Here is a 16,442-nt window from a genome sequence, read left to right on the forward strand (position 1 = left end):
TCGAAGTACAGCACGGCTTCCTGAAGGACAGTGGACGAACCTTCTATACAAACCCAGCCATGTCCAAAAGAAAAAATTCACTCTACATCAGTATTTTACCAGAGGACATTTTTCCAATGCAGAAACACATGTTGGCATGGAGTGCAACAAAAAACATGCACCACATCTTCAAAATTAAGAAGTGTAAAGGTACAAACATGATGAATTAAAGAAAAACTATTTAAACCCATTTCTTAAAAGAAGCAAGGGACTAAAGAATCGCTGTTAACAGCTACTCTGGGAGAGGGGGTGAATCTGCTACATGGGGAAAGTGCCGACTGTCTAAGTTTGACACCTATGTAGCTCCAGATCCCTTAAAAAAGGGACCATTCTATGCCTAGCTGCAGGTGTAAAAGTAAATTTCAATTATACTTTTATTATAATTTTTTTAAAAATCTGTAAATCAGATTTCCCGCAATATGTATGCGGTACAGTGGACTAGAGCAATGCAAACGCAAGTGATGGGGGTCACCATCTGAAAGGTTCATGAAATTTCTTAAGAACCAGTAAACTAAGTACCTGATGTGAGATTACGAAGCAGATTATTGAAACATAAAAAAGAAAATTACCACGGCTGATTCGAAGAGTACAATTTAGAACTGCTTTGCAAACAGTACCTCTGCAGACAAAATGGGACCAATCGGAGTAGGAGCCCGGAATATTTTGGTGGCGCAGGAGATACGTCAGGAGTAAGAGGGGTTGGGTGCTTGTGTAAACATACCACAGAATGCAGGTGTTTCCAGGGCTTTTTCCTTACAAAATACACAAGTCATTTATGCTAGAAAGCATCTTAAGATGTGCTCAAATGCATGTGTTTTAGGATAAATGCCCGTCACACCCTTACATGGTTGCATGTGACTGCAGAGTAAACTCAGAAATCTGCATCTTCTGTTAGTTGTCTAGCAGTGCAAATTAGAAGACACTTTCCATATTTTAAGCAAGTAAACTTGGATAGTCAAAAGCCTGATAGATTTCCAAGTGCTATACTCACCAGCCAGCATGCAATAAGTCATCTTGAGTTTTAAAGTAGAAGTCCACAACTTTAAGTAGTCTGAATACAGGTTTTACAATCTAATAAAAAAGGATTACCCAAATATTTACTTTTCCACATGGTAACAATCCATGCTATTGGATCAGATTAGATAGTATATGAATGTTGGTATCAACCACAATCTATGGTTCCCAGTGCACAGTACACAAGCATCGTAAGGTAAGATAAAGGACACTGCCACATAGCTGAACGGTTAATAGGAAAGGTATGTAGGTATCTAAAAATGTATGCATTTAAACAAGTGATCTCAAAGATAAAACTGGAAAGCAATCAAATATTACAAATAAAATGTAATGCACAAGGAAAAAGTTAATATTTGAGAAAATGCGAATACTGAAGCTACTTTACCTTTTTTGATGTCTTTTTAATAGCTCTGGATGCCTTACTCAAAGTGCTTTCCATGTCTTTGGTATTAACTTCAAGAGAATCTGGATCTGTGGTGTAAATTAGACTTTCCTATGAAAAAAATATGCACTTAGATCTGTAGCGGTAAATGAGAGATTTAAAAAAAATATATAATGCCCTCCACATGCTCTAAAACTCTCTACAGGCTAGTCCAAGTTAAGGTTGGCCGATTCTGTGCCTTACCACTTTGTCCCAAAGAAAATATTACACCCTGGATAGCACATGTGCAAGTCTGTAATCCCTCTCCAACAGAGCACATTAGTCTGCACCACAAACTCCACCATACTCCAATTACCCGGGAATCATTTAAAGAAAAAAAAGTCATAACAAACCACATTAATTAAACCCAGTACAAAAATATCTTGGGCATAATCCTACTATTAGTAAAGGTTCCTAAAGCAAAATGTACTTAATGAAAAAACTGAGACCCCCGAGATGCTTTACCCCAACAAGCTTACATATCACCTGTAGGTGAAGTTGTAAAAGATCAAGGTTACAAAAAATCTAATTGGCTATGAGGTTCCTGTTAGATACTGTATTTCACATGCAGAAACACTGATTTCGAACATGTATTCCCAAATGGACTACTGCCCACCAAATTGATATGTAGGTGAAGGGACTACACAAGCATCTGTCATGAACTGAATTTTCAACATGCTCAAAAACGCAGCCACCCAGAGCGTACATCCCCCTCTCAAGATCTCAAATGGTCGAGTGAGAAAGAAATGAGGCATGGTCCACACTACAAGAAAGTGGACAAATCACATACGGGCAGCCCATGGGGCTTAATCATTTAAATGTATATCAAAACCTAGTAGGGTGCTTCTAGCAATCCATAGTTCGTCCTCCGGAACAGTGGTGAAAAAATGATTGAACTGGAGAGCTGTAATCTCAATGCGCACTATCTATTCATACGGAGCACATGGTAAAATGAGCATCCTTCTTTCCTGTGTATAGATCTACTACGGACCTGCTTGTTTATATAGAAGTTGGCCATGGTGTTTGAAGACTAACAGTTTTACCAGTAGAGACCAGTAGTTGCCCTTCCATAGTATGGATGCGATGGGCTAAGTTCTGCTTAGACCATACAATGCTACACACTGTGTGAGAAAGTGGCTCTTCTTGCATGGTTCGGCCTCAATTTTTGCCTGGTTTTGATGTGGATTCAATGTAGTGGATAGGATCCCTGCCAACCGGGTCCCTGTCAACCAGGTCCCCTATGCCAGCGAGTCTTCCCTAAACACAAATTCCCAGTTGGTACGACAACCACCTGCAAGTCCTTAGTAAATTGTACCCTCAGTACCTAGGGCCTGGGAGCTGAATAGGGTCCCCTGGGACCATGCCACTGCCCTTGCATGCCCCTGTGAGGGAGAAAACAGTCAACATGGCACACTGCCTGGGTGTCATGCAAACCAGCACTGCCTGAACACATAGTTAAGTCACCCCTTTAGCAGGTCTCACAACCCTGAGGCAGGATACACTATATCACAGGTGAGGGAATATTTGCAGGAGCAGACATGCCCCTACAATATTGGGGTCCATTCCTTATTATTGTAAGTGCCAGGGAAGCCAGAGAGAGTACATGGGCTGAAAACTCGAACACTCTAGTTCCACAGCACCGTGATGGCTTCACTGAACACAGGAGTGTTTGGTACCAAACTACTCTTTCCAATAAATCCACACTGATGCCAGTGTGGGATTTATTGTACTATGTACGCAGAGGGTACTTTAGAGGTGCCCTTTGAAAACCTACCAAACCTGGTGTGGTCTCTGACTGGATGTAGTCAGGTAGCCACCACCAGACATGTTTCTTGACCCTGGGTAAAGAGTCCCTGCTCTCTGACCAGAAACAATGCACATCCTGGGCAGCGGTGGCACACCTCCTCCCCCAGGATAGGCCAGTGCTCGAAGAGGTAAGCTTCAAAGGCTTAACGTCTTTGTAATGCGACCAGTGTCTCTGCTGCTACCAGCAAATGGCAGTCCCTGGTATACACCCCCACTTTGGCAGGAAAAGCTAGAATAGGATGTGTGCCCACCTGTAAATGTAAAATGTAAATGGATACTTGTATAGCGCACTACTCACCCGCAAGGGTCTCAAGGCGCTTGTACGAATACCGCTGTGGAACCCGTCCTGGCTTTGCCTGTGAGGCGTCCACTCCTGGGCACCCCCAGGGTGAAGGCCAGGCATCCTTAGCGTTGTGGGGGCCGTTGTGGAGATTAAGCAAGCTATTGCCCAGAGTTGCAGAGTGGGACTATGATTAGAATAGGCACCGAGGTGAGAATTATCAGGTCCATGGAATTTTGAGCCCAAGACCCGCCGAGGCGGGGAACTGAACTCTGGTCCCGGGCTAGACCTCTGCATCAGGGTCTGCCGCTCTAACCATTGAGCCAAACTTCTCCGATTCACCTCTGCCAATTCCACCCCTAAGGTGGGGGAAGCGAGGTGAAGCACATCTTTCAGTCCCCGCAATCATCTCGCATATGATTTTCCTGCCAGTTTAACATTGTAGAACTCAGAAATTGCACTGCTTCAACTTTAACTGAAAATAATTCATATTTAAAAGCATACCTGAAAAAATCTCTTCTGGTGCCTTAACGCATATAATGATACTCACCAATTGTAATAAATTGGTGAGGATTGCCTGCTTGCGTCATCTCATTTATTGGCCTTTGTGTATATTTTTAGACGTCTTGCACTCCTCCGTGTTAAACCTAAGGCTGCTTGACTACACTACAACATAACAGAGCACCTTAGGACTGCCCTGCAAGCCGCTGTCCACTCCTAAGGGAAACCCTGGACTCTTTACAATATATATCTCATTTTTATACATCATATAAAGAGCAAGTTTCCTAGAGTATGAATTATACAACACGACAAAGTTAGTTTAAGATCCATACACTCCTGATTGATAACATTCTTAGTTACATGCACCACAATGGCACATGCACTAAAGTAGACATTACCACACTTGCATGAGAACACACAAATTAACATCTTCAGTGCACTGCTTGAAGAGGTTTGTGGCTCTTTCGGTTATAGAGACTAAGAAAAAATGCAAAGGATAAATACAGTAGTCCTTTTCCATCTATGCCCCCAGGATCTGGAGCATCCTGTACCCATCTGGAACTCTCCAACACTGCTCCACTATAGAAAAATTATTTTCTCCTATTACTTCTTGATTGTATGATGTTGCTTGACCATGGACAGCACTCCTTAGCCAAAAAGCAAAGTTAACGATATATAAAAACCATAAACATACATTTGGAATGTCAGCAGAGCACCTTCAGCAATTTAAACCATGGGAAAAGCGGGGTTAAAATCCACTATTGGGGTCAGATTTTCCATTGGTTCCTGTTTTCCAACACTCAGTCGCAATTAATGGCACACACTGCACCTGGGTGCAATATTCAGAGAAGCATATCACATCAACACACAATAGGTTTACAGTTCAAAAAGTCGCCTTCCTAAACTACTTTTTTTTAAATACATTACAAACTGTTAAACAAAGACTAAAATAACCAATAAAAACAATGCAATTTTGCTTCATATCCACATATTGCTGGCCAACTTCAAGGAATACAGAACTCCAAAACACCCATGACAGGTAAGCCCTGATCAAGAGCAGAGTTTAAAATCAAAGTGAAAATGTGCATACTTGTCTAGAGCCATTGGCTGATTTCACCTTCTTTTAGTAAAGTTGTGTAGAACCTTGATATGACTTTTATTTCTATTGCTATAGCACTTGGATTATACTGCATAAAAGGCCCATTCTACCAAGTCTAAAAAAATCAAGATTACAAAGATGAAGCAAAACGAAAGGAATCTTTACTGGATATGCTCAAAGAGACGAGACTTCACTTGAGCAGTAAACGAAAAGTAATCTCACCAAAATGAGACTTCAAAGCATGCTTCCTACCAAGTAAACACAAACCAGTCAATGGCACAATTCTGCAGACATTCACTGGAGAATACATACGAGGACTTGATAACGGAAAAGCACTAGATATATCTTGTTCACGGACGCTTCATATCTACCACTATGTGTTTACTTTGCCACGCTAGAGTTAGAAAAAAAATACAATTGAGCATATTCAACAGAAGCAGCTCATTAATAAGTGCTAAGAGGGGAATTACAAAAAAAATTCCAGAAAATCTATAATCCATGTCCTTATCAGTAGCAAATGTATTAATAAGTGTGCATAGCAGAAGAACCTTGATATTACACGATTAGCGTACAAAAACAATTCACAAGCACATGCTCAAAAAAGACCTCAAGTACTGTAGACACATAACCCAGACTGTTTCTTGAAAATGTCCATCTGTCTTGTGGGCTTACTCTTCTGAAAAAGAAATATTTTTGTTATCAGTGTCTATTGACACATCTGGTTGTTGACTGCTGCATGAACAGCTGCTACTAAAGCAGTCCAAATGCAACTTGTACATCAATGAAATACATTGATGATGGTGCAGAAGAAACACTCAGGGTTGATGTAAAATGTTTGCCTTTCCAGAAGCCATGTCTGAAGAAGACCACAAAAACAAGCACTGGCGTTGCCAATAGGTCTCGCAGTAGGAAAGTTTGTGCTATTGGTTTTCTAAATGACATTTTATTTTTTTGTTTTGTTATTTACAATGCCCATACTTTTAACTTTTCGCATTAGGAAAGTTTGAGCGATTGGTATTGTAAATGACACTTTTTTAATTTACGTGTTTGTTTTGAAAATAGCAAAATTAATAGCTTTGTCAGTTACAATGTCAATAGTTTTAACTTTCGCAAATGTGACACCTATAGCATTTGTAATGCAATGTGTGTTGTATTTACGTGACTTAGATGTATTGATATTACAAATAACAATGGCTTTTAATTTTGTAAATAATTAATACTTAAATAAAAGTTATAGTAATTTCTAATGGCAATAGCTTAAACGTTTGTAAATAAATTTTGTGAAGATTATGTTCAGTGTATTTTATTGTGACGAAAATCCAAGAATATTGCATTTGCACCAACACACACATATGTGTTGTAGCACAGAGTGGTGTGAGGGGGTGTGAGGGGGTGTGAGGGTGAGGGGGTGTGAGGGTGAGGGGGTGTGAGGGTGAGGGTGAGTGGGTGAGGGTGTGAGGGTGAGAGGGTTGTGAGGGGGGTGAGGATGAGGGGGGTGTGAGGTTGAGGGGGTGTGAGGGTGGGTGAGGGTGTGACCAGTTAGATATGGTTGGTATATGTAAAACATAATGAGGATAAGAAATGGACCGTAGAGCGTTAGATATATATGTTTACGGTATTTGCAAATAGAGGAAAGCGTCCCCACCCCTGCAGCTGTCGGCGTTCCTGCTGGTGGAAGAGGAGAGACGGCTCAACTAGGCCGTCCCGGAGGTGATCCCGGGCTCTGCGCTGCCTCTGCGGCCCTTTGCTGTGGGGGAGAGGAGCGCAGGCCCTGTGGGCAGTCGAGCTGCTGTCACCTGTACTTCCCGGCTGGCTCAGACACGTGACGGGTTGTTGCACCTCCGAAGCCTTGACTCCGATGGTTGCGGTGCAGGGGTGAAATTTCTCTGCCTGCTATGAAGCGTGAGGTGCAGGGAGGTCGGCGATGGCTAGAGTCTGCGTCAGCATTCGTGGACACCTACACCCATTTCCCCTAAACCTGCCCGGCTCTGAGTCGTTCTAGTGAGAAGGAGGTGCAGTGAGTGAGCCAGCATCTGTGCCGCCTGTGTGCGAGGTGGGGTGCTGGAGGTTGTTTGCCCGTTCCTCCCCGAAGAAAAGAGAGTGCTGCACATTACAGAGGCCGCATCTATGGGAGGCTGCCGTCCCTGCGCCGACCTTAGAGGGCTGCCCTGCGTTGGGTGTAGTGAAGTTGTAGTGCACTCATATGTGCGGCTGCCATTATATATGCCTATAAATTAGTGCATCTAACTTATGCCTGAGAAAGCAGCCTCACCTGTATGCGGCACTGCAATTGACACTCCGCATTGCCTTCGGGAGTGCCTCGGCAGGAGGAGAGCTGCTATTACCCGGACAACAGAGAGGTGATTGGATGCACCACCTGGTGGCTGTTTTAGTTTTACACTCCCCATAAGTGCTCGTACACAAATGAATGTCTCTAGATCAATGCTTCAACTCAAGTGGTGAGATACTTTGTTACCAGCGAGAGACACATGAGCCCCGATTGTCAACATTTGTGCATATTTAAATCTGCTGGTGAATTTTAAAAATGATTTGGCATTGGTTTTCCTTTTCAAAGACCTGGGTTGAGAGCCCACAAGCCGGGTGGCTGATACACTCCTTGTTGCACAACTTGAAACTGCAAAATGGAAAGCGACTGTTTTCTCTTAGTGGCACCTCACCAGCAGTCCTCGAAATACAAACCAGTGAGAACGAAAAAGGTAACATTAGCATTCAACAGCGGATCAAAGAGTTTGACTACAGACAATGCAGACCTGAAATCTGAGATTATACGACGTTCATTTCAGTCACGAGGGCACGGACTGGAGTGAGTCAATGTTGATGCCTCTAGAGGATTGAGCTGTAACATTGAAGTCTCGGAAGTCTTCTTTACATAATAATCATACATTCAAACCCGATGTGAAAACGTTGGCTACGAGTATGTCATTATAGTTTTCAGATAAGACAAATAAATACGAATAGTCTGTATCTACTGCGAGTGCTAAAAAGAGCGGCTGGGAAACAAAGTACGGCCGGCCAGCCAAATTAAAGTGCCAGTACTGTGGCAGGAGGGAAGCCGGATGGGGGCGGGAGAGTCTGGTGGGGGCGGGAATGAGAGCGAGGGGAGGAGAATGGAGGGGGAGGCAAGACAGAGGCAAGGAGTGTGGCAAATGGCCGGAGGGAAGCCGGATGGGGGCGGGAGAGCCTACGAGAGAAGCACACAAAGGAGACATGGGGGAAGCTGGTAATTAGGGGAGGAGAAGCCGCACAGCACACGCTGGGCGAAGCCCTTTGATGTGCTGTGCGGCCGTGAATGCGCCTGCTTGTTTGGTCACGTGACCTTAATGAAAACCGCAGCGCAAGAAGCCCTTGGTTTGACGAGGATTTCGAGCACTTGAATTCTCGCTCCGCTCAATGCGCTTGCGCGCATTGATAGGTCGCGAGACCTAAAAACTATGGCTGGAGAAGGGTTTACTACACTCCATACTGGTTTTGTTCATGAATCTTTGGCTTAGCCAAAACAAAATGCAGAGTTCTGATTTTGGGCACTTTCCAGCGTCATAACATTGACTACCACTATCAATTTTCATGCAACTTGCAAAAATTTACCACATTAAGATTTTTTGTAAAGCAACAAGCAGATCTCAACCAACCATTGTCAAATTCATTAGTAAATATGCTTTTCTGTGTAAAGGCAAATTCAAACCAAACTATAAATGCATTAGTTCACTTATAAAAATATATACACCACTAAATTTAAAGGTATAGCTAATTGATGGCACCTTTCAGAATAGCAAAGAAATCTGCAATTCACAAAATCACTAATTTAATTAGAGAAAGCTATGATCTGCAAACTTATTGCAAATGAAATATATAGACAATACTTGGACAACTTACAGAATCTGCTTTACAAATTGTGTTTGCAACTTGTCGACACAGCATCTTCAACCAATCCACTTTTGGTGGCTCCTCAGATGTCAGCTGGAAGCTGAATAGCTGGTTTGTTTGCTCTGTTGGTGGCCTAACTACCAAAGCAAAAGCACTGCGACAATCTGCAATTAGTAAAAGAAAATGTCATGTTTACAAGAGTTATTTCCTTCCCGGGGCAACATTTATACCTAGTCCTACACACCCCAACATGCAGGATTATAAATGAGTACTGAAGAGGTTACTGACTTTACATTGCTATTAATTCAATAATACACCTTCCAGGGGATGAGACATTTTTGCATCATAGCTCCCCACTATATAGTAAAAAAAACAAAAAAAAAAACAATGGAAAGAGTTGGTTGAAAGCATTCATTCACAAAGAATAATCAACTTTGAAAACAGTGCATATTTTGGGAACACTGTAAATGAAATGTGTACAGCTAATAAAACAGTGTAGTTTTAGAATATATTTTAATACATTCATATTCACCAGTGTATTGGTACAGCTTTAAAAAGCAAAAAAAGTATAAGCACTTCTGCATGCCTCCAGAAATCAATCTAATGGGCTGACACCATCTCCATGAATATATTATTATAAGCTTCCATACGAACAGTTTGATAGTGATTGATGTAAAAATAACTAACTTGCCGAGAAAATCTCCAACACCCATGCGAAACTGAGCACCATTTTGAAACTAGTTTTATTATAAATCTGAATTATACTCTCGGTATATAAAACATGCTCTTGGAGAATAAAAGGAGAAACTGTAAGCCAACTTACTACATTAGCTATTTTGAAGTTTAACATTGGACTTAAAAAACAGCAGACTGGTAATCCAAGATAAATGTTTTGTCTGAAATATCACAATGGTTGGTCTAGACCATTTTTATGTGACATTTAGAACATGCTTACAATGCACTGAACATTTGGACGGAGCCATAACTTTTGGAAAATTCTTGCAGACTGTCACAGGGTAGAATAAGAAAGCATGCAACAAGCAACAAGTTACTATCCTGCAACTGTGGTACTCCAACGTTTCTATCATTCCCCAGAGCAAGAGGGAGATCAGATCCTCTGTAGCTTTAGCATGGCAGTTCAAGGCATTGAGAGGTTGAAAAAGCCCTGACAGTGCTTAGTGAGGTGAGTGTGTTCTCTGTCTCTCCCCTCAGAGGACTGCACACCTCAGATTTCTACCACACACGGTGTAGAAGTTCCAGAGCAAACCACAAGTCCTTCTTGAAACTTAGGCTTTAGGTGCAGATTTCGCACCCTACAGCCTCTAAGAAAAGTGAACAAGGCTCTGATTTTGCAGAAAGATAAGGGTTTTCTAAGATGACGTGACAAATTTATTTACAATCTCTACCCAGACCACAAAGCTAAAGATTGGAAAATCAGCAGAACACTCTCTGCCAATACCTTCAATGACTGCGAAGGGTGCATAATACCCCTCTTCAGGGGATGAGCCTAAGGCCAGCTCGTCTAAACCTAGAGAGAAAAAGTCACTAAAAATAAAGCCTGAAACTACTGAGGTCTCAAAGGAGAGATTAAGACCAAAAGATTCAGCCTCAGAGTTGGAGGAAAAGAAACACAAAATGCTCTAAATGGACTAGTTTTTGCCACGATGAAGCCTCCAATGTCATCTCATCCAACAAAGAAGACTAAGAAAACCCTCCCTTCTGCAGTAAGCTCATCCACTGCCTTGTCAACGACTACTGCGGACAAAGCTTCATGAACACTAAGGGTGAGGATAAGGCTATCTCGGTCAAGCCATCTGAAGTCACCATCTCTCAAAGCTTTCCAAACAAAGTCAGTGACACTGGACGAAAGAATACTTGATCCGAGAAGCTGTTCTGACGCATCAGTCACTGAAGCAGACTACTCCATCCACAAGACTATTGACAACACCACAGACACTATCCATCATTAATTTGAAGGCGGAGCACATTTGCCACAGCAAAATTCCACCACAGCACCAGCCAAACTACCGGACACTGGGGCTGGAGAACTCAGATGAACCGCATGGGACATCCTATAGTTAAAAATAATGTCAAGAGATTGAAGAAGAACAAGTATTCTTCTCTGGCACAGCTGGAAAACTTTCATTCCAACTATAGTCCGCTGTATTGGGATATTGGATCGGGTGTTCTAACACCAGGAGTTAAACATCTATGAGTCTGTATATTAAAATTACGAGCAACTCCTGATGAGGGGGTCAGACGACCTTATAAAAGACCTACACCACAATGGAGGACTGCTACACAAGGTTCCCATCAGGTGCTCAACAACAATTTCATCAAAATCCCCAGAAACTTCCTGATTCTCATTTGAGGAAAAAGCAAACACTAGCATAGAACAAAATCATAAAAAGGAAATTAACAGGAAGCCTAAATGCAGCTATCAAAATTAACTCTTCAAATATTTGACGAAAACATTTGAGATACTTTACTGAAATACACTTGGTTTACATAGAATATTAACCAAAATTATTTAATAAAACATTACATTTGACACCACCATTTTAGAAAGTGCTTCAAATCCAATGTTACTGCCATCTTAGGGATGCCCTGTGTGCAGACCACCGTAAGAGTCACATTTCCTATTGATCAGAATACTCCTAACCATCCTTACCTTCAGTCTCCCGGATATCCAGAACTTTCTTGATCTGGGACAGAGGCATTAAACTAATGTGTTTGAGAGATGCTGGAGGTCTTGTTTGTCCATGAGGACTTTTGAAAGATGTGACTTTGTGCCTCTTCCTTGCAATCTGAAAATAAAAAGTAGGAATAAATACCCATCTGTAAAGTGCAATTGAGAAATGTCTTGGAGGAGAGATTTGACCTAATTGCTATTAAAGCTGAACTAAGTGTCAGATGAAACACAGAGCACTCTGCACCATGTCAATGAGGCGTGAAAAAATAAAAGAGTGACTATGTCTGTACCTTTTATACAATATACTGGCCATATATGGCATGCAGAATCAGTCACACCTTGGAAAGAAAGTTTGCTGTACTAATCGGACACTTGGGATGATAGACTTAAGGCGAGTCATTTGCAGGAAGATGTATCCAATAGAAAACAGTTTTAGAACCGTAACAAAAGGGTACAATTGTGAGGTTATGCAAGAGTGATTTCTGGTTCACAATGTGTCAACTATAAGCATGCCCACTGGAATCATGAGATTCTACAGCATTATCCGCATAATTATGGATTTGCAGCATTTGCCATAAAAAATTATCTGCTGCATAATCTGCAGATTAAGAAAAATGGTTGCCATCTCAAATGGACTAAAGTTAACAAAAAATGCAGCCATGTGTTGCCGCTCCGTTGAAGGTCTTTCTTAAAGGTTGTGTCACAAACTAAGACTGGCATAGATCTTCAAGGTTTGCTTTCACAACCCAAATGTATCACAAGTGAATCAGGATAAATGCGACAGCGAATTAATGTGAAACAGGTTATTGCAGTCACATACAACCCAACTCCATACTTAAATAGTGCAGTCACTTTGCTTTCTGGGTTAGGAGTAGTTTCTGTCCTGTAACTCCAGTTCTGTAGTAGGGGTATCTCTGTTATAGTCATAATCTAGTGAATAGTCCCGCTCATGTGCGTGGACCCCAGCAATTAAAAATAATCTCTTAAATTGTCAAAATCATGCAGAAATTGCAAAGACGCTTAAGAGAGAATTTAAAGACAAATAATGCAGCCTATATCCACAGGCTACACTGTCCAGTACTTCAACTAGAAATTCCACCAAACATCACCACACACAACACAGCCTGCCCAGTTTCTACCATAGAGAAACTTGCCTCCACCAGTTAAAGACTCTGGAATTATAGAGAGGAAGGCATGAACAGACAAGCCCCATAGGCTGCCATTATGTGGCTTAAATAGGATACTGTGCCTTTAAGAGAACTTTCCGGAACTTTCTCCCAGTATCCCAGAATGCACAGCAGGTCCCTTTTACTTTCAGTTCTTTTTGAAGGCGTAGCACTACAGACCTGTAGCATTCCTTACATGAATATTTATCTCCACCGGGGAGGAGGGCGGGCGCTTATGACTATAACAGAGATACCCCTACTACAGAACTGGAGTTACAGGACAGAAACTACTCCTTCTGTAGTAGGGGATCTCTGTGTATAGTCATAATCTAGAGAATAGAATGGCAAGCCCATCCCCACACCAAGCGGCGGTGGAGAGAAGAAAATCAACACCACTATTGTGCGAACAAATTCCGCAGCGAAGCCGTTCCAACCTGAGCATCCGCCCTGGCATAAGTGTCCAGGCAGTAATGCTTAGCAAAGGTATGAACAGACTTCCAAGTGGCCGCCTTGCAGATCTCTGCAATCGGAACATTACGGAGTAAAGCTGTTGTGGCAGCTTTCCCCTGGTGGAATGCGCCTTAGGCTTACCCCCTAAGGTCTTATTAGCTTTTTGGTAACAACTGTATGCAGGACACAATCCACCTAGAGATGGACAGCTTAGAGGTCGCAAGACCTGTCCTGACCGATCCATAATTAACAAATAATTGGTCTGACCTACGAATATCTTTGGTCTTATCTAGATAAAATTGCAACACCCTTCTAACATCCAGGGAATGCAGAGACCTTTCCGCTGGCGATGAAGGATTTTGAAAAAACGTAGGCAAAGTTATAGTCTGGTTGACATGAAAATCAGAAATCACCTTGGGCAGAAATTTAGGGTGAGTTCGCATAACAACCTTAGCAGCATGAAATACAGTATAAGGTTCTTGGCAACAAAACGCCTGAATTTCACTCACATGCGGGCCGATATAATGGCCACGAGGAACGCCGCCTTCCAGGACAGGTGCTGCAACGAAGCCTTATGAATGGGTTCAAAAGGCTCCTTCATCAATCTGGACAGCACCACATTCAATTCCCATGAAGGCGAAGGAAGCCTAACAGGAGGGAACACTTTCATCAAGCCTTCCAAAAAATCTTTGATCACAGCGACATGGGAAAAGGAAGTCTGTAAAGGGCATTTCCTGTAGGCAGTCAATGCAGCAAGATGAACCTTAATGGAATGAACATTAAGGCCAGATTGTGCCAAATGCAGAAGGTAAGTAAGGATGACATCTTCCTTGCATGTCGTTGGGTCATAGTTTTTGGACTGACACCAGATACAAAACCTCTTCCACTTTTAAGCATAGGAAGTCCGAGTGGAAGGTCTCTTAGACACCTTCAGTATGTCCATGCAATCTTCGGGCAGATTCAGATGGCCATATTGCACTATCTCAGGAGCCATGCCGCCAAACTCAAAGACAAGAGGTTGGGGTGCAACATCTGCCCCCCCGAACTTCGTGAGAAGGTCCGGGCTGCACGGCAGCCGAATGTGAGGAAGGAGAGAGCGGTGAAGCAGGTCCGTGAACCACCACTGTCTGGGCCATTCCGGGGCAATGAGTATCATCCGAGCCCTGGACTGGGCCAGCTTGATGAGCACCGCCGGAATCAGGGGAATGGGTGGAAAAGCGTACAGAAAGCTGTTCGAACAGTCGATCCATAACGCATTCCCCAGCGTCCCCTGCTGGTAGTACCTGGAGGCGACGTCTCTGCATTTGCTTTTTTCGGCGGTGGCGAACAGATCTACGTCTGGAGTTCCCCACCTTGCGAAGACGTCTCCTAGTACTTTGTCGTTTATGACCCATTTGTGGTTTTCCTGAATCAGTCTGCTCAGTGCGTCTGCCTGAACATTCTGCACACCTGGCAGATGGGTAGCCGTCATAGTCAGTCCTCTGGCCAGAAGCCAGTGCCAGATCGCCTGCGCCTCCTGAGACAGAGTGCATGATCTCGAACCCCCCTGCTTGTTGAGGTAATAAATCGTGGTGGTATTGTCAGTCTGTACAAGCAGAGAGTTGGTCCGGAAGGACGGAAGAAAAGCCTTCAGTGCCAAGTGAACAGCTCTGAGTTCCAGGAAATTGATGTGATACGTGGCCTCCATCGGGGACAACGTTGCCTGAATCTGTAGACTCCCGGAATGCGCTCCCCACCCCTGGAGAGAAGCATCCGTCATGACAGTCTGCGTGGGAATATCCTTGTGGAAGGGAACCCCTCTGAGGAGATTCTCCTGCGAATACCACCACTTCAGAGACTGAAGAGCATGCAGAGACAGTCCTATTTTGTCGTCCTAAGATCCTTTCCTCTGATCCCACTGGTCCTCCAAGCACTCCTGCAGCGGTCTCATGTGCAGCCGCGCGTGTGGCGTCAGGAAGATACAAGAGGCCATTGATCCCAGTAGAGAAGACACCGTCCTCACTGTCGTAGATGGAGTGGTCACAAGAGCCTGAGCCTTCCGAAGGAGTGATAATCGTCGCTCCTCCTAAGGAGACCCGCTTGCTGACAGCGTATTGATGGAGGCTCCCAAGTACTGTATGCAATGGACTGGAGTCTGGACAGACTTGGACATGTTGACGTGCAACCCCAGTTTGTTCAAGAGAACGTATGTCTTCTGGAAGTGTGCTTGCGCTTCCGAGAAGGAGGATGCCTTGATCAACCAATCGTCCAGGTACGGGTAGACAAACACCTTGTTCTTCCTCAGGTATGCCATGCACTTCGAGAACGTTCTCGGCGCAGACTTTAGTCCGAATGTGAGTACTGTGTATTGATAATGATTGGCGCCGACTTGGAACCGCAGCAACTTCCTGTGTTTGTGTGCAATGGGCACATGGAAGTAAGCATCCTGTAGGTCTATAGCACATAGCCAGTCTCCTTGTTGCAACTGAGGATAAATCTGATGCAACGACAGCATGCAAAACTTTTCCCTGCAAATCCATCTGTTTGCCTGTCGCAAGTCCAGAATGGGCCTGAACTCGTTCTTGTCCTTCTTGCGAACCAGGAAGAACAAGGAGTACAGACCTCTTCCTCTCTGAGACAGAGGTACGTCTTCTATCGCCCTCTTTCTTAACAGGGTATCAGCCTCCGCTTGAAGTTCGCGCAGCTGGCAGTGCGAACGAACCAGTGGAATAGCTGGAGGAGGGCTGACAAAGCGAAGACTGCATCCATTGCAAAAAATATTCAGCACCCACTTGTCCTGAGTAATTTTTCTCCACTCTGCCAAGTAATTCTGTATGCTTCCCCCCCCCACCGGAGTGGGTAACGGACGAGGGGGGAAGTAACACCTCAGGGCTTAGACTAGGCCGGGCCATTATTCGCCGAGGAAGCCTGCTGGCCGTCTCCGCCCCTCTGACGTTTCTGTAAGGGTTGTCGCTGGTATTGCTGTTGCTGCTGCTGCTGTTGGCCAGCTTGGCGACCTTGCCCCCGCTGAAATCTCTGGGAAGAGTAACGCCTCTGGAAGGGACGGAAGGATTTCCGCTGGTCCTTTGGTTTCTCCAAATCTACAGCCT

At 43.6% G+C, this 16,442-nt stretch overlaps 1 protein-coding gene across 5 annotated transcripts in view; it reads right to left on the bottom strand.

Moving 5' to 3' along the window:
- ECT2 (epithelial cell transforming 2) overlaps window positions 1–16,442 on the bottom strand; it is a 247,927-nt gene that overhangs the window by 24,699 nt on the left and 206,786 nt on the right. For all 5 annotated transcript variants that reach the window (XM_086944387.1, XM_086944385.1, XM_086944386.1 and 2 more), the window contains 3 exons: window positions 11,717–11,852; window positions 9,055–9,209; window positions 1,439–1,546 (listed from right to left, as the gene is read on the bottom strand). In XM_086944387.1, the coding sequence (XP_086800513.1) occupies window positions 1,439–1,546; window positions 9,055–9,209; window positions 11,717–11,852 (399 nt within the window). The remainder of the gene's footprint in view (window positions 1–1,438; window positions 1,547–9,054; window positions 9,210–11,716; window positions 11,853–16,442) is intronic.

This window comes from Lissotriton vulgaris, chromosome 11, assembly GCF_964263255.1.
Source record: "Lissotriton vulgaris chromosome 11, aLisVul1.2, whole genome shotgun sequence".
In the NCBI taxonomy this organism is placed as follows: Eukaryota; Metazoa; Chordata; class Amphibia; order Caudata; family Salamandridae; genus Lissotriton; species Lissotriton vulgaris.